At 45.6% G+C, this 21,513-nt stretch overlaps 1 protein-coding gene across 1 annotated transcript in view; it reads right to left on the bottom strand.

Moving 5' to 3' along the window:
* Positions 1 to 6,860: 6,860 nt before the first annotated feature.
* Positions 6,861 to 21,513, bottom strand: part of nuak1b (NUAK family, SNF1-like kinase, 1b) — an 18,512-nt gene continuing 3,859 nt past the window's right edge. The window contains exons 2-7 of the mRNA XM_077006953.1: positions 17,835 to 17,955; positions 14,889 to 15,040; positions 13,508 to 13,573; positions 13,172 to 13,291; positions 11,386 to 11,518; positions 6,861 to 11,101 (exon numbers count right to left, since the gene is read on the bottom strand). Coding sequence (XP_076863068.1) covers positions 10,059 to 11,101; positions 11,386 to 11,518; positions 13,172 to 13,291; positions 13,508 to 13,573; positions 14,889 to 15,040; positions 17,835 to 17,955 — 1,635 coding nt within the window. The 3' untranslated portion in view covers positions 6,861 to 10,058. The remainder of the gene's footprint in view (positions 11,102 to 11,385; positions 11,519 to 13,171; positions 13,292 to 13,507; positions 13,574 to 14,888; positions 15,041 to 17,834; positions 17,956 to 21,513) is intronic.

Genomic DNA, 21,513 nt, shown 5'->3' with positions numbered 1-21,513 from the left:
GAGGTGCAGGTTCATATTTTGGTAGGTGAGCACAGAGGCAGGCTGAAGTCAGGTGCAAGGAATGTGAGGCAGCGTGTTAATCTCTGCTGCTCTGAATACAGAGAAGCATATCATTACTATATGATTGATGCCTGTTTGGAGAGCAGGAGGCTTTCATTATGCGCTTTGATGTTGTCACGACTAAACTGCTTTAACATTTAACCACTAAGAGTATCCCGAAACTTAAAGGGGCAGAGCTGGAGCTTGCAGGAGTGGGCCATGCATCTGCTCTTCTGTTTCATCAATCACCAAGCCAATAGAAAGCAGAAGAAATCAAGAGGACCCAACCAGAAGTGAAGCCGAGAGCCTCCTCATCGTCCTCTCACCCCCGCGTGTTGTCTTGGATGTGACTGATTCTCTGCTTAGTGCTTGCAGGTTGTCCACAAGCTCAGGCATAGAGAAAGTGTGGCGAATTTTGAAATACACAAAAATTGTAATGATGGGACAATAACATTCTACTGTTCATTTGTCTTCAAATAATTTAAATCATTCCAGCAAATGAAAGAAACAGGGACTCAGTCAGATTCAATGTTTTTGTAAAGATGTTAACATGTTTTTCTGTATTTCATAAGATGTGAGATGTGATGGTGAGAAAAGAATATTGTTTTTGCTTGATCTACCATTACCAACGACTAACATTTTCAGTATTTCTGTAGACAAGTGGCTTGTATAATTTAATTCAGCAGATATATGTTGCTTGAAAAAGTTAGATTCAGGAAACAACATAAACTCCTGAAATGCCTAAATAAGAATGAACTTCCATGGTAACAATTTGTTGGTCACTGTGCCTTCATGCAGATCACATCATTGGGTGTTGAGCACAGCATTGTGTCCTCATGTAGAACCCATCAGCTTGTCTTCATGTAGTCTGTCCATCACTGTGTCTAATTCAAGGTGGCAGGGATTTAAAAACCTGATATGATGTTCATCAGATGAAGGTAGAACTTATTGGTCCAGCATATCTTGTGACACATAAATTTCTGACTGAACAGAGGCCTAAAGTGCAAAAAATCCTTTAAGACTGGGAAAAGTCACCAAAAGTTATAATGATTACAAACTTTTATGCAGCCAGTGGTGTTTGAATTCTTATCTCTAATTAGCAGTTCTAGTTTAGCTTTTCTCTCTCTTTCTGTAACCCTCAAACACTACTTGTGAGTCTTTCTCTAGTCCACACTCTCCCCGGGACCCTCTTTCATTTTTGCTCCGTGCCCCTCCCCCTCTGAAAGTCCAGACAGGTTTGGGAGAGGTTGCGTGCGATGGAGAGAGGGATAGTCTTTCATCAAGCCCGCACAAGTGAAAGGCGGGGGGCAGGCCACTGACGCGGGGATCACTTTTCAAAGGGCTATCTTTTCATTTGTTTTTCTTCAACATTTCACTGCTGGTTAAGACCAAAAAAAAGGGAGAGGGAGAATGAGAGGGGAGGAGAGAAGCAGATGGCCATCACTCATAAAGGGACGTTTTTCCAGGGGCATCTCCTCTTTGATTGTGGGAGAGTTGTTCTTTCTGGCATAGCAGCTAAGGAAGATAGTATCTCCACCAGAGAGGTATTTATGTACACTGGCTCTTACCTTCATTGAACTTAAGTGAAGTTCATCTGAAGTTACTAGCTGATTGCCCTTGCCTGAAACTCTACCTTCTTAAAAAGGCTTCTCGTCCCCATTCTGTTGGTCATTAAATTGATGAGAAGTCTATGACTGAGACCCCCGCTTAAAGTAAATATGAGACTACATAGTTTATCTCTGGGAGATAATGCTTTCTAAGGTCTACACATGTGTCGGTCCAGTTCAAGAAGCAATTTTTAGCATGTAGGGGTATAGTAGTCAGGGAGTGGTGGTTGATCAGTCCGATTTAGTTTCCTGTCAACTTTTAACTTTTAGTGAAATAAAAAATATGGTCAATGTTTAAAAAGGGTCCTCAACATCATGAGAAGGAGGCCACGTGCACACTACAGACGAGGTAGAGCTATATGGAATGGGGAACCGGACTGTATCTTGGCTTCATGGGAAAGTGTCAGTTGGAGGGATAAGAAGGTCTCTCGACCCATGGGAGGTAACCTCACTCCTCAGTACTTCATCATCTGCAGCTCCGCTGTATTTTATCCGATGGCAGGGCTATACTGGACCCACCTCCAAAAGTCAAGGCTCATAAAAACACTTTACTGGTGACAGGTATGGACCACCATGAAGACAAGATGGTTCGAAGCCTGGATGTAGTGTTAGAACCAACAGCTATACCACACACACACTTTATTTTATTTTACCTTGATATCAGTTTTCTATATGTTGATCACGTTCCTTCATTCTGCCCAAATTTACCTGTGTGCTTTTGTCTATAATTTTTAAGGAATTTAAAGTGATGAAGGGATTGTTATTTACTGTCTAGTTTAACAAAATGAACCTGTGAGAAAATGTGTTGGTCATCCCTGAGGTATGTTATTTGATTTTGATTGCTTCTCCAAATGGGAAGTTATGTCATGAAGTTGGAAAAAGTAGATTCAGACCTTTTGATTTGGAAATTTGGGCTATTTTAAAAGCTGCTTAAATGAACAAGTTTGGCTTTGTCATGGAATCACCATTGCTGTTTTTGTACAGGACGTTTCTTCAGTTTATAGTGGGTAGGGTCGAACTCTTTGTCGGTGTGAAGTTTCCCCATTACCCATAAGCCAGGTGAAGAGAGGCTTACCTAGTGCCTCAGCATGCCAACCCTATTCATGTCTGCCTGTAAATCCAATGCATGTAAAATCCATTATACATTTCCTACAATTCTTTCCCATGAATAAAGTTCTTGAAAAACACTGTTAAATTGGGCCCGGCTTAAATGTTTTTTCCTCATTCAGACTGCGACATTTAATTTTATTTGAATGAGGCCGAGTCTGATTCATTTGGACGATGGTAAGTCTAGGCTGGTGCTAGGAGAAGGTGAATGGAAAGCAGGAATGGGGAAGGGAGGGGAGGATCTTTTAATACCAGAGAATCAGACACAACCTGAGAGGGGAGGAATGCAGCTCAGCTGGGAGATGCATTCAGACCGTCATGCTGGGTCCAGAGTCAGACCGTGGAGAGGCGGGGCTTAAACACAAACCAAACTGCAGGGTGAGTAAAACCCAGAATCAATTCAACCCACTGACTGGAAACTGCTCCCACATTAGTGCATTTTGACAAACATGATTCTTCTCTCTCTCCTTTTCTTTTTGCTTTTCTTTTTTTGCATGACTATTTCCTTCATGCACAAACTTCTCACTTTTTCAGACTTTTGATGTCACATTCACACAGGCTGATTCAGTCACACTACACTGGCGAAATGCAACATTATTCGTTTTCTACCACCATAAGAGTTTATTGGTTATTATTGTGAAGTCCTCAAAAATATCCATTTGCTTCCTGCTCACTGTATCTGAGACTTGAATATCGTGTGCCATATAAATGTCATGAAATTGATTTTGGAAATCAAAACAATGTAAAACATGCAATTTGATATTTTTACTGGAACTGCTTCCTGGATAAAATTTTCATACATGAAAATTCACAAAGCTTTATCACATTTATTAGACAAACATAAAATACTGTATAAATCAACACATGAACTTTGGTGTAAAATCTGAATGTCAGTCCTGCTGCTTGTGTTTTTATCTATAGGGTAAATATATTTCTTTGGCTGATGTGTTGCAGGTTAATTTTTCTCAAGGGTGATGGTCCTGGTAAGAGCATCAGCAATATACAAATGTAACACACCGGTATAGACGCAGCAGCTCAAACACACCAGGACACACTGACACAAACATACCAGGACAAACACCTAAAGGCATGCAGATCATTGTCTTAAAAAAACGTTTACATGTACAATGAACCACACTGCAGAAATTCCTGAGAACTTGAAGGAAGAGAAAGGGCTCACATTCACGAGATCAGCACCGGTGTTGCTGGCCAAGACACACAGAAGAGAGGAGAATGGGGAACGTAGGTTAACCACAACACCCAACAGCCCAGTGCAAACTAAATGGTCTGGAGGGGAGATTCTTTTAGCAGTTGTTCATTCAAAGGCAGGTTTAAGGGGCAGTTTGTGCACATATCCTGTTTTCAGTATTGCTTTTGTCTCATTCAGATTCATTCTACATGCAACAAGATTTGTTTTATATTTCTTATATTTTCTAACTTTACTGAACATACAGAAGCTGTATAGAAGAGTAGTATATTGTAGTATATTATATTGTATAAAAATAGTATATTGGCCTTATACAAACAAGCTCTTTAGAGATCTTTAAAACCCTCTTGTCACCACAAGCAATCTTGAACCATAAAATTTTTTTCGAATGAACAGTTTTATTTTAATACAAATAAATTAGTTTGAGTACATTCAAAAGAGAAAGATCTCATTAGCTTACTAAAATACAGAGAGAAAAAAATGAGAGTATTTCTCTCACGAACAGCAGGAGACAACTTTTTCTCTAAACATTTTACTCTAAACATTTCTTTGAAACTGTTGGGCTGATCCGGGAAAAGGGTAAGATTACAACAGATTATTTGCTTTAAGTGGACCACACGCACTAAAAGAGGACTCATCAAACATATCCACACACATAGTACAGGAATGCACACACAGAAAAGAGGCCGGTCATGCAACGCACACAATACACTTTTACTAACGAAAGTCCGAAACATCTACGCACACATGCACTCAGACAAAATTGCGACTGCACACGTGCAGGCTGGACTGCGGTGTACTACAGAAAAACAGACACATCTGCACTTTCTCTTTTCCTCTCTCCCTCGCCGGGTTGAGGCTCGCTCTCCCTCCCCGGCCTCTGTGGTGGTTTGAGAAGGGGCCAGACATTCCTGACAGGATTGCCGCCCAGACATCCAACAGCAGCCAGTCAGCAACAAATTCCAGAATAGCAGACTAAAAATAGAGACTAAGAGAGAGAGCAGTAAAGAAATAAAGGAAGATGGAAAGAAAGCATGGAGAGAAGAGGAAGGAGGAGAGGGCGAGGAGGTTTTATTTCAGTCACCGTATACTATGTTGTCACAGCGCAGTTGGATTCTGGATTTGTGACATTTGGCATGTGCTGAACGGTCAATCAGCCTTTCTCAGACATTCAGACATACACACACGCAAGCTCACATTCTCACACCAATCCTAGACTGTCCCGGTGTTTATTTGTCCTGCGTTAGGCAGCTCACTCAGCTTTCGTCCCGGGCCTGAACACCTCAGTGTGAAACATCCTGGCCACTGCCATTCCCAGCCTCGCAGTGAGGCCCCGGGGCAAGCCAAGTCCCACGCTCAGCCGCCTAAAAGCTCTCCCTTGCACCCCAGCGCCACCAAATTCCACTCCTCTCCACAGCTCTTTCCTGCACCCTCGGCACGTCTGCCTTTGGTTGTAGCTGTGGGGGGGGGGCGCGGGGGGGTGGTTGCCGCTGGCGATAGCCTGCCCATGGCCGCCAGGGCTCACTCTCAGGGGCTATGGAGGTCGCCCTCCAGTTTCCTCATGCTGCTGCTTTTTCTTGCCCGCTGAAATCTGAGGCTTTGTTTGATGTCTCGCTCAAAGCTGAAGGAAGAACACAGGGGGTGGCCCGATCATGAACCCTGATGTCCATGTTTAATGGGTTAGCAGAACCACTGCTGTCCCAGGTCAGGGTAGTGTTGGATGGTTTGGGGTTCGGATGCCATCTTTTTATTGGAGAGCTGGGCAGGAGGGTAGGTTTGTGAAAAGAAAACACCAGTTTAACTTCAGGTCAGTACCATGTCAGAGGGGAAGCCAGCAAGTAAAAACGCCCATAATCTTTCCTTTGAGAAATGGTTTTTCGAGGGACCGTGACCGACTAAGAACGTGTCTCTGTCCTGATTGATCTGAGCCTGCACAGCACGACCGAAAGCACGTCTGCAGTTCTCTGGTCTGCGTAGTTTAGCGCCGCACTCCCGTGACCCACATTCACGAGAGTCCATTTAGTTCCAGTTTCATTTCCACAGCTCTGCTTGTGAGAAGGTTTTTGCGGCGCAACAATAAATTCGATCTTACATCAGTGTGAGTGAATGCAGTCTCTTTAGCCACAGTTAGAAGGTCATTATGTTGTTTAGGGATCAGTTTGGCTAAGGGACGCCGTCCAGGCTCCGTCTCGCTCCGTCTCGAACCCAGCGCCTCCCTGCTCATGCTGCACGAGCCAGGAGTGTTCTCCTGCTCCTCTGCTGCGGCCTCCGGCCCGTAGGTCCAGCCCGTCGGCCTCCTCCTCCTCCTCTTCCTCCGCCGCCTCCTCCCACTGCTGTAAATGTGGATTGAATTAGTGTCTCCCTCCCAGATGACCCCTCCTGCCAGTAGTGGTCTGATTGCTTTTCCTTTCTTCCCTTCTACATTGTCACTTATGGCCTCTCCTCTCTCCGACTCTTCACAGACAGAAGAGCGTTGTCTCACGCTGGAAAGTGCATGACTTTCCCTTTTGAATTTGACGTATGCGTTTTGTTTGGGCTGTTGTAGTGGTAGAAACAGAGCCCTGCTCAAAATGTGACCCAGCACTGAAGGCTGTCTCTTTAAAAGTCAGGGTTCTCTTTAAAGTGCTTTTAAAAGTACTCTTTAAAAGTTTACGAAGTTTTAAAACATAAAAAGTTAACGTCTCATCCATATTTTTTCTCTGGTGAAATATCCAATAGTTTTCATTTCTCATTGCCGTTATTCTTTGAAATCTTCAATCACTCTAAGGATAAACGTTGTTCTGACATAATGAGAGTTCATTCTAACACATTTATTGCTGACTGAAATAGCCATTTGAAGATAAAGTTGTTTGAAGCACAAAGCCATTTGTTACAATGGGAAAAAACACACACACAAAAGCTGCTTTGAAATTATCCATTTATTGAGCTGGTTTTACAGTGGCTCGGTTCCGCCATCTCGACGAGATGCTGACCACATAGGGCTCCCAGTCTTCCCACATCAGCAGCACCTCTCTCAACCCAAGCCCGTAGAACACAATCACACAACTTGCTTTATCTGTCTATCTCTCTCTCTCTGTCTCTCTGTCCCTCTGTCTCATTTTCCATGTCAACATGACTCTGTTCATATCTAAGTACACATGCTCTTAACGCAGTCTTTGAGTCTCCATGAGGCATGGAGTGGCATTACATCAAGCAAAATGGCTTCACCACCAATAAATAGAGTATAAAAACAATTGTTATAATTATCATTATCAAAAAAATTAAACATGATCCTAAAAGATAGCAAAGGCACTGAAACAAACCACCTTGGCAGTCCAGGTTTTCAAATCAATAATAAAAAAAAAATTAAATGATTATTGTGGCTTTAGCCAACAACAGTAATGAATCATAACAAAAATAATACTTAAATAACATAATACTATCTTTTTTATTGTCAATAACAATATCCAGTCAAGTTTTCCTATAAGTAACTAACAGATATGCACCAGTTAATTCCAGTTTGGCAGATAACATATTTGCAGCTCATCATTTATGTGGTGGGCAGTCACCTTTTGAAGTGTCTGTGGAACAGGGCATGTGTGTACTGCCCAACCATGAGGGCATACTGGGAGAGTATACCAAGTTACAGTATGGTTTCTTGGAGTTCTGCATCAGACACCAGTAAGCCCCAGCTGAATCTCAGTGCGGAGTGAGGCCATTTAAGTTATTTCAGAGGATCTTTGGACCGAACCAGCTGTGGAAACCCAGCTACTTTGCTTTGTGTTTGTCTAGGTGAGAATTTGGCTAGACCTGAGCACCTGGCTGTTAAAGGCCTGACCTCTCTACTATGGATAGATCACTGTATCCCATTCGGTCAGCGGTAGAAGCAGAGCTTGTAGCCAACAGACAATGAATGCTGAACTAGGATCAGTGTTCGCCTGTCAAACTACTGTTCATGAGCAATGAGGAGATGGTCTTATATCAGCCCTGGTGCTCTGAGAAGTTTAGCCCACATCAGATCAGTGATTACCACATCCATGTTTCCGCCATAAAATAAAAATAAAATGATAAAAAGATTCAATATTTTGGAGAATCAAAAACTGAAGCGTAATAAAACAAAATACTAACATAGTATAATTTCTTCACTGTGAATCCAGTTGACAATACAATGCAATATAAAAATGCAATACAATTCGATACACAAAGGGTGTGTCATTTTTACCCAGGACCTCTGTGGCACGCCTTCTTATGTTACACAGATGTCAGCCAGCTTGATGTTTATTGTTGTTGTTAAATTAATTGAACATGTGCACTCGCTACAATGGTTTGGATGTTCCTCTCTTGCAGCTGTCCTGTTGTGAGCTGTATTAATTGTCGTAGATCATGTTGGGGCATTGCTGGGGGTGAACAAGCAAACTGGGGAGTCCAACAATGTCCAAGCACATGGTCCCGTTCTCGAGAGCCTTTCCTTTCAGACATGCCGATCTCATCACACCATAAAACGTTCTACATACTTTCCTAATCTCTACCTACCTTGTCAAGACTTACAAGCATCTTTCATAATGTACAACTTCACTGAACACCATCACCTCCATTTTTACCAGATCTTTCAGAATACCTGCATCTTAGAAATGGCTACAACTATTAACACACATCTCTCTAAAAATCTCTCTACCTGCCGTATGTCCACACTCACACCCCTTCTTCAACACATTCTATGTAGCTTCAGTACAACTTCAAGACTAAAAGAATGGGTACATCAATACTAATGACTATGAATGGATTAAAGCCAAGTCTGTTGACATTTGAACCCAATACAGTCCATAGCAAAGAGTCTGCTTGAGAATTTGCTTTTTTGAAAACAAATGTTTAGCTATGTTTTAAACCTCCAAGAAGCCTGTGAACTGTAATAGGTGACATTAAATACTGGTCAATCAGTAAGTTAACAGCACTGGAACTACACAAGGAAGGGTCTTCAACTTTCCAAGAAGAACAACAGAATTATTCAAAGAGTCTGTTTTAGACTGTTACATTCCTGTGAACTGAGAGTGTGTCTGACTGCTGCCTTGTGTAAAAGCCCTGCTAAGACAACGGCGTCCAGGGGGCCTAAACAGCAATTCAATTCAATTAAGAAACCACACAGGCACAAACTCAGGCAACAATGCAGAATCAGTCTTCCAACAGGCGATGTGGCAGTTGATATATATATATATATATGTATGTATGTATGTATGTATGTGTGTATGTGTGCCTGTAAAGGCTTTGCACTGAGGTCCTGGGTCTTCCAACATTCAATACATAACAGAACACAGCACATCTGGGGACGACTCCACCTGGCAGTGCTCTCCACCTTAAGGAAATGACATACATAATTTCATATGAATCAAAAGGCACTTCATACATATTCCCATATATATGACTCTAGATATAAGACCTGCAAGAATTTTTCACGATAAATATGAGGCCTCACGTCTTGTGTATGCAGTTGTAATGATTGCTAATAACTAATCAAATAGCATAATAATTATATATGTCAGTTCCATTTGATTTAAAGGAGAGACTGAGTTTTCCACTCTTCCAGTACAGCCAGACCACACCAGTTCTGTATCACTAAGTCTATGCAAAATATTAATAAATAAATGACACTGACAGTTCTTGTGGAGCAACCCTGGTTTTCTCTTTTTTTTTACAGGAAGGATAGATCACAACAACATGTGCTCAGTGTGAGTTTTAAGGTGCTTTTGTAAACTCAGCTTGGCTCTTTGCTTTGTTTGGGAGCCTTCCACTGCCTGGTGTCTGTGTGTGATTCGCCTTCTTAATATGTAAACATTTGAAATCAGCACTGGTCTTTGTGAGGGTTGAAAGCAGGCAGAACACCAGACAGAATACAAGCCAGAATACTAACCATCAAGAGCAGTGGTACGAGTAGTGCGAGTGTGTTTGGTAGTGTATACCCCCCCCCCCTCCCCCGCCATTTCAAACACTTCAGCCTCCCATTCAGAATATCCCAGCGTCACACTGGTCGTCAGAGATACACAAAGCCAACACATTCCCACATACTCTCCTCTTACTCTCTTCCCTCTCTGTCTCCCTGCCACCCCCCCCCCCCCCCTCTCTATCTACGACAGGTTACTGCTGATGTCCAGGGCTTGCTGGTACACCTGAGTCATGTCATCCAGGTCTCCCAGTAGGGAGAAGCTGCTGTTGTCTCCAGGAGAGCCCTGCACCCCACGGCCAAACTTGCCCCCGTGCAGGGGCGGGGCAGCCCGGAGCCCTTTGAAGTTGGCCAACTGGAGCAGGTTCTCGGCAGACACGCAGCCTCGGATATTGGGACGGGCGGCGACGGGCGGCCAGTCCACAATGCTGAAAGAGCTGTTTGCCAGGACGCTGCTGTCTTCGCCCACGATGCTGGACGGGCGGCTCTGGCTGCGGGACAAACCCGAGTCGCCGGGTGGCGGCTCCCCCACGACCCCCGCGGAAGGCATGGCACTGTAGGTGGAGTATTTGCCGTTGCGTTTCAGGATGCCTTTCCTGCCCATGGCACGTTTTGGTGGGGAGCCGGCGACGAGAGGGGCGATGCTGCCACCTAGCAGGTCGGAGGACTCACTGCGCTCGGGGGAGGAGTAGTACCCTGATTCCCGTTGCTGGTTGTTTTTCAGAATGCCCTTTTTAGGCAGAACAGGCACGATCTTAGCCAGCGAGCCGCCCGAGACCACGGGCTCTTCTTCTTGGCCGGCCGCTGCCGCTACCGGGCTCTCTGCTTCCCCCGTCGCTGGCAGCAGCTCCACGTCTTCCGGGCTTGGCGATTGCTGCTCGTCCGATGGCCGCGTCTTCAGGATTCCTTTGGGCCTCTTCAGGCCTAGGCTGTCGTCGCCGCTGCGGTGCGCCACGCCCCCGTCGTTCTCCTTCTTGCTCTTCTTGGGCCGCTGGCGGAAGAGTAGGAGGGGCTCGGGCCGGGCGCCTCTGGCCGCCCGCGGTTCCGTCCGACTCTGCCAGTCGATGAGGCGTGCCAGCATGGGGGAGCCGGCGTCACGTTGGCTCTCGCAGTCGCACACGTTGTTCTTCCAGCCCCAGTTCACCCACCAGTGGTTGGCGATGTCCTCCACCGTGGCCCGCCGCTCAGGGTTCACCATCAGCATCCAGCGTATCAGGCCACGAGCGTCTGCAGGGGTGCACGGTTATTCACACTTCAGAATATACGTCACGCCTGATGATTTCATGTAGCGTCTGCATTAGTCTTACACAGAATCTAAATAACATTTAGGGAACTTGGACAAAAGGAATATTGAAGCCATAAATATGGCACATGACCTCATACAATAAAACGCTTACAACCCTCAGGGATCTAATTCCTTGGACATGCTCTGCAACGTTTGTGTAATCACACCTATCCATTTTCTCTAGGCTGTAGAAGCATCAAAAGGTTCATGAAGAACCACTCTGCACCTGATGATTGGCTGGGCTCTCTGTATTCGCCATTGCTGATTTGGCGGATGAGGTTCTTGTGGTCTCCCCCGTCGAAGGGCATGGTACCGTAGACCAGTGTGTAGAGCAGCACTCCCAAAGCCCAGCTGTCCACCTGCAGGGGCGAGATAACACAGGCATGTGCCGACTCAGGACCCACATTCCACGCGGCCGGAGAGAGACCCGCTCAGAGATAAGATAAGCGCGCGGGGGGAGTTTGCGGCTCTGGCCACGCTGGCGTGCGTGACTAGGACGACGTTAGGCTGCCTCCACCGGCCAGGACTACTGAGCAATGCATCAACCCCCATAACCTCCATACTGTGTAGAGTACTGGAGCTTTTTGCGCACTGGTCGATGCACAATTATGATACTGCAATGACCAGACAGCAGAGTGTCAGTGTACCGTAATTTGCACTGATATGGAACGCTAATATGTTATCAGACATATCTTCACACTTTTTGGACCTCCTGTTATGTAACCTGCTCTTTTTGCCTCCCATACAGTTCCATAAGGCTCGCAGCGTTAGGGGGAGTGTTGGGGTTGGGGGGACGGAGCAGCTGCAGAATCTCCTGATGCCCCCACTGCTCAAAGAGCGGAAAACCTTCCAACTCTGGTAGGCAGAGTCCCCTGGTTGGGACACGCCATCTCTGGATGGCTTGTTTCGACCTGTATGGGTGTTGAAATCAGGAAATCAGATAGCGAGTCCTGACTGATTGGACTTCCTCACAAATTGTTTAGCTCAAGGCCTTCCTCTCATCAGTCAGAGGATGAAGAGATTCTGATCATGACAAGGTGACATAGCCATTGTATGCTTTTTATTCCCCTTACTGGCTGTAATTTGTGGCTTTTCCCATAAACGTACTGTAATTTTGATTACAATCTCCAAGTGTTTTTTTTTTTTGTTTGTTTGTTCCCATAGGAAAATTGCAGCAAATTGAAAACCTCTGCTTTGGGTCTAAAAATATGCATAACACTTGTTACAGAACACTTGACTGCTGCGTTTTGGAAACGCCTAACAATTGCTTCGTAAACAGGGTGGCGAGCGTGTGAAGACCATCACACTCCCGACCTACCACAAAGAGAAAGAGAAGCACAATTTTTCCATTTCACTCATCTATGCAACTCATCTAAATGCCTTTTTTAAAGATGTTTCCAGCAATCATAAAATCTTCAAAGGCCTAAGTTCCACACTCCCAAAAAATTCTCCAAGCAGGAGTGTGCTCTTTTCAAATCGGTTTTAACTGTTTAGCACGTGAGGATTCTCATCATCACAAGGGGGAACCAGACAAGAAAAAATCACCTCTCTGTGAACCGGTACATGTACAATTCCATGCCAAAAAGTATCCACAGAAGTGACAGGGAATGGGGGGAGGGGCGGGGGTGATTCTACCTCCTGGGGGTGTGTGGCCAACTACAGAACAGGAATAGAACATCTTATCCTAGACAAATATTGGCAGAGTGTGGGCCTGCTTTCTACCAAGGGCTTGATAATCCTATTAAAGACCTAATGCAGCATTAAGACTCTCTCCTTGCTCCATCACCCAGACAGCCCGAGAGGAGATCTGGAGATCAGGGACCATCCCAGGATCATCAGACTCAAACGGCATCACGCCAACATTCCCAATGAGCGCCAGGAGCTCGAAATGACTTTCTCACATTGTTTATAAAACCACAATGACTCTTTGTTTGTTAATACCAGTATTAAACCCATGTGAACAGTTAAAGCTGTACAATACATCTATCAGTCTGTAAAAGTCAATGTTCTACCTCGGGACCGCGATAAGGTCTGCCGTTGACGATCTCTGGAGACGCGTACAGCGGGCTGCCACAGAAGGTCTGGAGGAGCTTGTCTTTATGGTACAGGTTGGACAGCCCAAAATCAGCTATCTGCTCGATATAAAAAATATGGTATAAAACTCGTTTTCTTTTTTACCACTGCAGAGAATCCCAGAGTATTGTATAGTATTATTGTATTGTTGATGGTATATTACTGCCGCCTTACAACAGATCTACTTTTCAATTTGAGACTAAAAGCTAATTCAGCAGGATCAAATATAGATGGAAAATTCAGAATGAATGAATAAATAAATGAATGAACTTCACCTTTATATTACAGTTCTCATCCAGTAGCACATTTTCCAGTTTCAGATCTCTGTGCACCACGCCATTCTGAGTGAGAAAAAAAAACATTACATTACAGTGACCTCCTTCAGAGCAGAGGCCAGAGCAGATGGGATCACACCTGTGAACTTCTACAGCAAGTCTCTGAGGCACTTGCACACCAACCCTAACCCTAACACACTAACCCTTTGAGGAGACCTGTGTATGAGCCACAGGCATAGATAATGAAAGAGCCATTTGATGTTCTAACAACTAAAGCATGCAGCTAAATAAATACTATAACCTTCTCAGACCCAGCCATGCTATTATATAAGCTGATGTCATAGGCAAACATATTGAGATCAACCAACAAACATCTGTGCCATAAACACGCATCTGTAATTACTGACTAGAGTGAGTTATGTTCTCACACGGGCTATGGATTAAAACTCGGCTGTGTCGTTAGTGTTTCCTTTAAAGCTGCAGTTGACATGCAGTGCGCGAGCCCGAGAGCACAGCCGTGAGAGATTAGCATCGGGGGGTTCTGTCGTGGCGGAGTTCATTAGCAATATGCTGTGTATGGTGCGCTCCCAGCTCTGGCGCCGAGGAAGGGCAACACATGTTCGCCGTGTTTCCGAGGGAAGGCAGCCGAGCTGGAAGGAAGCTTCTGAGCACGCTGCTTCCTGCATCATCTCTGTCCCCACCCTCGAGAGCGCACACACCCACCGATCACGCCCGGAGCGGTGACGGTGACTCAACCACACCCCTGTTGACTGGAGGTCACCAGAGGGCTTCCCCCAGTCTGGGAGATGACATCACTCCCTCTGTCAGCTGCGGGGAATATGTTAGTGGGCGTTGGTCGTGTGGGACCTGGGTCAGGACCGAGCGTAGTGGGGCAGCACTGCCCTGCGCACAGACCCTGTCTGAAAAGGCACGGGGATTAGAGTGCTGGCATCAGCGATGACGGTCTGGACAGAAAGAGACACGCTGTGGTCGGGCAACCCACCAAAGGAGTGCACGTTGGCCGTGAGAGTTCGGCCAGATAGAGAAAGGCGAGGACCAAGTCGCAAAGCTGTTTCTCATCAAGCCGTCATTCGGAGATTCCTCCTGGACGCCAGGAGGCCAAACACAACACGCTCGCACAACCGACAGGCCCTGCGCGTGCTTCACTGGGCTTTATTAAATCTTCGCGCATACTGCTACGAACAAAGTCCCGAGTCCGGGAAAGGGGCCACAAGGTGTCTGACGAGCTGAAGAGAGAAGCAGGCAGGTCCAGAGAGGAGACAGGTTAAGAGAGGAGGCGCACGTGTGGAGAGGAGGCAGGTGCAGAAGTGGGTGGAGACAGAGGAGGTGGGTGGGGAGAGAAGACGTTATGGTGCTGTACCTTATGGCAGTAGTGCACAGCAGAGACAATCTGTCTGAAGAAGTGTCGCGTTTCTCTCTCGCTCAGACGCCGACGCTCGCTGATGTAGTCGTACAGCTCCCCCTTACTGGCATACTCCATCACAATCACAATCTTGTCCTTGTTCTCAAACACTGTAACACAAAACACACACAGGGAACTTTAGTGAAAACAGCCCACAAACCATTAGCTACTTTCGGCCTGAAAAAACACAGTAAATCTCTTGACATACTTGCTTTGTGTTTCCTCAAGCATTTCATGTTTTAATGGTATATGGTGCATAGTGTCTGATACACATTCAGATATTGCCACAAAGGCAACAATGTTCAAAGGAAGTCCTCCAGTCCAAAATAAAAAAAACCTTCCCATCTTCCCAAGTTTCAGTGAGGCTACATCAACAATGAAAAATAATAGAGGCCTCACAGACATTCAAAAATATAAAGTAAATATTTTTGACTGGGCAGCTGAGTTCACACGGTCATGGCATAAACCACTGGCAAGCACGAAAAGGCAGAGACAGGGTTGTGGTTTAAGGACAACACACAAAGCAAATTACAGTGAAACACTAACTCCTGCAAAAGGCAAATGCCCATTTAAGGAGCACTAATGGGCAGGAAGAGAGGCCACGCCCCTCCCGCTCCTCCGCTGCCCACGTCAACCCCCTCTGCCCAGCCTCGCCCGTCTGTCCGCCCCCCCCGCCCGTGGCCTTCGACTGCGGCAGCAGGACCGTGGAGCGCTGGGGCCTGCTGGGTAAATGCAGGAGGAAGAGCGTGAGGAAGCCCAGAGTGCAGGGAGTGCAGGAGGAAACACCGTCGCCCTCGGACAACCTCGCGCTCTTCTCACGGGGTCGTGGAATATCGCAGGCGACTGAGAATATCGCAAGCGGCCTGACGCCACCCCTGTAAGACGTGATTCGCAGCTCCACGAGGCCGACACACGTCAGAGCCAAAGTGGCAGTGACATCTGCAGACACTGAATTCTCCACTTGCACTTTCGTCATTCATTATTTAAGCCCTTCGGTAGCTGACGTGTAACTCTCAGGCAGCGAGTCTCCCGGGGGAAAAGACTTCAAATTACATGTACTCCCCCACACTCTGCTCCCCCACTCTCCAATCCACTCCAGCACACACTGCGGCCTGTCAAGGGGTCCAAATACCCTTCCGAACCCTTCTAAAGGCCCTCTGAAGCACCCCTCTTCACGCCTGCTTTGCGCTGGGCAATGCTCTGGGTCCGTGACCCCGCTGGCGGGTGTGCTCATTAGGAATGACCCCTGACCCTGTATCCCTGCTTCTCTCTCCTCTGCAGGGGATAATCAGTCAGAGTTCATTACCTGGGCCAGTGGTAGGCAGCAAAGTGACTGCGGCCAGTCGGCCAGTGATACAGCGTGAATGAGATCGTTCTAGAAACTATGCCCTGGAGTGACAAGCACATGCATGTGTGCACCATTCGGGTAGGGGGGAACTTTCAGAGGAAAGTTCTCAGTCAAAAGCACATCTGGTTCAGCTTTGCCTCCAATATGCACTTTATGGGGGACAAGGGTGTTGCCGGATATACAGTTCTGTGTCTATACATTTCCGATGCTGTTTTGGTAGGAAGCCAACCCACAACAGTAAACACATTTTAACAAGGTACACCAGAACCCACACCGCCTCCCTGCACCCACCCCGCTGAAAAATGAGAACAGCACTGTTGCCGTGGGGACAGCAGACGAAGCGATGCCTCAGTCCAACAGCCTGATTCCATGGGGTGCATTTGGTGTGTGTTTGGTGTACGTTTGATGTGCGTTTGGGGTGCGTTTGGTGTACGTTTGGTGTGCGTTTGGTGTGCGTTTGGTGTGCGTTTCTCCTCATCGTCATCCCCGATGCTCTGAGCTGGGTCGACCACATCACAGGGTTCCAGCATCTGTAGCTCTTCTTCAAAAGCACCTCGTACCCTCCCCTCTCCCTGCACTCCCCCCCCACCACCCCCCCTTAACAAACACAGACTGCGTGCAGATTCTGTGAAGAATACCGCGCCGTCAGCTAACGTGCTGCATGCCAGTCCTGACGTGGCACAGAAGCTCCCTTCCGGGCAGTCATGCCAGTCCCGTCAGGGGGGGGCGTACGAGGGGTGGGGGGGGTCAGGCAAAACGGCACTTGCAATCAGAGACGTGGACTTCAGCCCATGGCTCACGCTCCTTGCATGGACGATGAGCTCAGGGCAGAGAGGCGCTGCCTATTAATCAGTCACTCCTCCGTTCATCCCCGACACCGCGGCTGACCCATTTGGCTCGTGCAGGCGCCCATTTGTGCACTGTAAAAAAAGAAGCAGTGCTCTACGGAGCTGATCAATTCATTACCAGTGGAAAGGGGGTCATTACTTATTCATCGGAGCACGATGATTCATTCAGTGCCAGACTTTTAGTGCATTAGTGCGAGCTGGTGGGCCCAGGAGCCCCCTCTCCCAGAATTGGGTCTGCATCTCTGGGTCTGCTTCCCAGCTGCTCTGACAGAAACCAGCCACACATGTCTGGCCTTATGATGAAGAGGACGGAGAGGAAAAAGAAGAGACCCCTTAGATGTGTGGAAAGCTGCCCACAGACACCCCACACCAGCACATAGATCTGCCTCTAAACACACAAACACACACACACGCGCGCGCATGCATTCTCTTCCATACACGCATTTGCAAAAGTACACACAGACAGATGATAAATAACACCCAGAGCTATTGTTAAGATATAACGATGACATTTTCACTGTGAAGCCTTCCAATACACATTCACAGTATCTGTTTGCCTCCAAGTAATGACAAAAGAATTACATTACTGTAACGACTTAAATAATGAAGAAACCCGTGATGGAGATATAAGTGGAAACATTGTTCTTAACATTTGAATGCTGAATAAAATCATGACTGGAGAGATGGACGTAAGACAGAAAGACAAACCTTCATATATAGAAATGATGTGGGGGTGGCGGAGGGACGACATGATCTCGATCTCCCGGCGAATATGCACCATGTCCTGCTCCTCCTTGATCTTCTCCTTCCTGATGGACTTAATAGCGACCTGGAGAGAAGACACAGAACAGCTTCATTATATCAGCTAGTAACCACAGAGTGCCTCAAAAACCCATTGCCATCAAACTTATATAAGAAAAATATATACATTTCCATTTTACTCAAATCTCAGTCGAATCTCAAGTGCAAGCGTTCACTGAATTTCATTATTACCACCCAGCATTTTCCGCTGTGATGTAGTACATTAAAGAAGCGTCTACTAGGTTTTCAGACCACCTTGTTTGACCTCAACTGAAGCTCAGAGACCAAAGAAAGGGCCTGATCTAGCAGGGTGAACCTGGGACAGAAGATGTCTGGTTTGAGCAATGCCACTGCACATGCTCCACATGGCATTTCCAGGCCTGCTTTTAGATAACGGTCCGCATGGGCCTCTGTAATGGAGGCTTCTCTCTCTGTCTTTATCTGTTGTGAATGTCTTCTCATTGAGAATTAGGACTCATGACACATTCAGCAATAATGGTAGGATCAGGTTGCACTGTATAGAGTAGACACCATATGTTCCAGTGTCTAGGGAGTCTATATTCTCCCCTGGTCCACATGTTCAATTAGAGATTTCCTGAATGATCTACTGTTAGCATAAGTGTATAATGTTTAAAATGCATGTGGATGGCATATTGCAAGTGGTCTTACAGTTACAGTATTGTTAATAGCCTGTAATTCTGAGAAGGACCATGGCTTCTGCTTCCCCAAAATATAATAAATAAGTAAAAGATCTCATCGTTCTTGACCCTTCTCTGATGAGCATGACATATTTCCTAGTAAATACTATATCAGAGTACACCACAGTGGTTTCATATGTTCCAGAAATGCATCTTAATTACATAACGGGGGTGCACCTACAGCAGAGCCTCTCTAGGGTAATCAGTGTGCACAGCCTCATGTTACTGACCCCTCTCCCAGCATGCTGAGAAGAACAGGCTCAGGAACGCAGGCATTCTGAGCTCTGATCAAACTTTCTTCTGTCTGCAACCAGAGGAACACACATTCTTGAATGGAGGAGGAGACCCCTAGACCAGCACCTCGTTCCAAGGTACAGGATAACGTCACATACACATCCCAGGCCCCACCTACATCGAATCCAGAGCTTCCAGGGTTGTGTAGTTTCTAGATTTGTCATTCAGCTTTTTCGCCAAGTTTAATTTTAGAATGGTGGAGACAGGAGATAACATGCTGACTGATTGGTGATGTCAAACAGCGGAAAAGGAAGTACCAGCAGGGATTTCCTGCCTGTGACACACTCCCACCCGAGTGCTGCGTGTCCACTTTTGGGTCGATGGAACAGCATGAAGTAGAATGAAAAATGATCAGAGAGAAAAAGGATATCCTAGTTCAGATTTGCAACCAAGAACATTTGTTTCATCATGTTTGAATACTCTCTGTTCTTAAGATGATACTTTCCAAACCGTCTAGAAAAATTCAAACATTTAGTGACACTATAAAGTCGCTGAACTATACCAAATATTTAAACTCATACACTTTTAAACTCTTCAGTATACAGGCGTATGTATGTGAGGTTACAAAATAAATTTTACAAGTCATGTCTTTATTTTTTAAGTGTTTTCTTAAAAAAACAAATAATTGCCTAAACTACTACACTACTTATGTTGAACTATTAAGATTAAGTATCAAAAGTTTGCCAGCAGCTTTCACTGGCAAAGCATTGAATTGGCTATGGTACAACACTGCTGCAAGCCTTCAAAAATTGTTATGCCTTGTTCCTGTTGAATGTTATAACCATTCATTTACCTTTAATAAGCATTCATTAAGAGTTGTTTGATATCAACCGTTAATGGGTTAATGTACAAATCTATATTTACTCTTAACTCCTCTTCAGTCTATAGAAACTTACTACATCTTATAACTTGGAACCTTGCATCGAAACATAAAACCTCACCGAGGTTGAAGTTCTTTGCTTAGCTGCATACAATATAACAGCAAGCAATGTAATGACAGTATAAGTCCTGCCTATCCTTCCTCACTGCAACTCTGTCCATGAATCATCTCTTCTACTCTAATGATAGGCTGGGAAGACAGACAACTGCAGTCCTTGCCAAAGGAGGCGCCCAGCGCACCCAAACCCTGCTTTTCTCAGAGAAACGAAAACCACATGTTACACAGAGCCCAAGGTAAATTATCCAGCACATCCCTATAAGGAAACCCGACCGGAATGGCTCAGGACTTGATTATGTGGAATAAAAAAGGTATAAATAAATACATAAATGGGGTCCGTTTACTGCACGCTCAGTTGAAATCCTGCAAAATCTTCAGGTCTTTATTGGTAAGCCACAGTGGAGCGTTTTCCATTACCTCATGAGGTTTATCAGTGGCGCAGGTATGTACCTCCTGCCAGCCTGACAATACGAGTGCAGGAATGTGATGGCTTCACAGGCGCCCTGGTGCAGAACAGGCTCGAAGAGCAGCACCTCCTCTCCAAAATCAGCAAGACGTATTTTATTGTACCATAGCTGAAGCTTTCGCTCCTTCTCTAGTGAAAGACCTCTGGATCCGACACACTTGCAAAGTGTAACATATTACACTTGAGTCATCTTGGCTCCCACCTCCAAAGCCCAGGCAATAGCACCCAGGAACACTTGGAAAGCAGCAATAAGAATGATACATTTCTACCCCTCTAACTAGAGGATTTATTAGCAAAAGTGTGTTCAGTCCTTTCCGAGGTGTATAGTTTCCATACAAACGCCCACTGAAAGCAATTTTAACTTCTATATCAACAGGCGTAACGTTCAAAAAGGAAAATGAAAAATGGTATGCCTACAGCAGTTCAAACTGAAAAGATTCATTTCTCAAAACATCCGGACAAGACTTTAATGGACAGCAAACCGAAACCAGTCGTTTTCCTCTGTGCAGGACCGAAGTCAGGCCAAGTAATGTAAATCCACCACCTGGCAATCCGAACCTTATGTCTGCTATTCCGAGCCATTGTTGAAGCCCCACAATGCCGAGTGCTTCTGCTATTGATCAGACCATGCCTGCACGCACATATGTGTATGCGTCTGTTTATGTGTTTGCATGTAATGTAATTCTGTAAGTTTTACAGCTAGTTAGCCATGTCTGACAGAGCCTAGCTGTTTGGCCAGGGAGAAGTCTATTTGTTGCTTGTGTGATGACTGCTTTATATTTTGTAGTTGTTATAATAGTTATAATAAAGACTTTGATCAGGGATGCTGGTCGTAAATCAGGAACGTAGGGTTTATCCCCCTGCTTTCCATCAGCTTGGGTCCTCCACAGGATATTAGTCTTTCCATTGTATTTTCATTTCCTGTTTAAGATGACCTTTCATGCATCACGTTGTCTTCAGTTACACTGTCACCACGATCTTTTCTCTCTGCCTCCCTACACAGCCAATCATTGACTGCATACCAGTAAAGGCACAGAATGACAGAAGAGGCCCTGCATACTCATGTGAATGCGTGCCCCGTCAAACTGACTACCCACTGCACCTTCAAACTCATGTGTCTATTAATAAACCAAAGGAGACACTATATCAACTTTCCATTGCCCCAAATAAATGCGTATTAATGCACAGACA

Source organism: Brachyhypopomus gauderio, chromosome 5, assembly GCF_052324685.1.
Source record: "Brachyhypopomus gauderio isolate BG-103 chromosome 5, BGAUD_0.2, whole genome shotgun sequence".
NCBI classification, from domain to species: Eukaryota; Metazoa; Chordata; class Actinopteri; order Gymnotiformes; family Hypopomidae; genus Brachyhypopomus; species Brachyhypopomus gauderio.
This window is presented reverse-complemented; position numbering and strand designations above follow the sequence as displayed.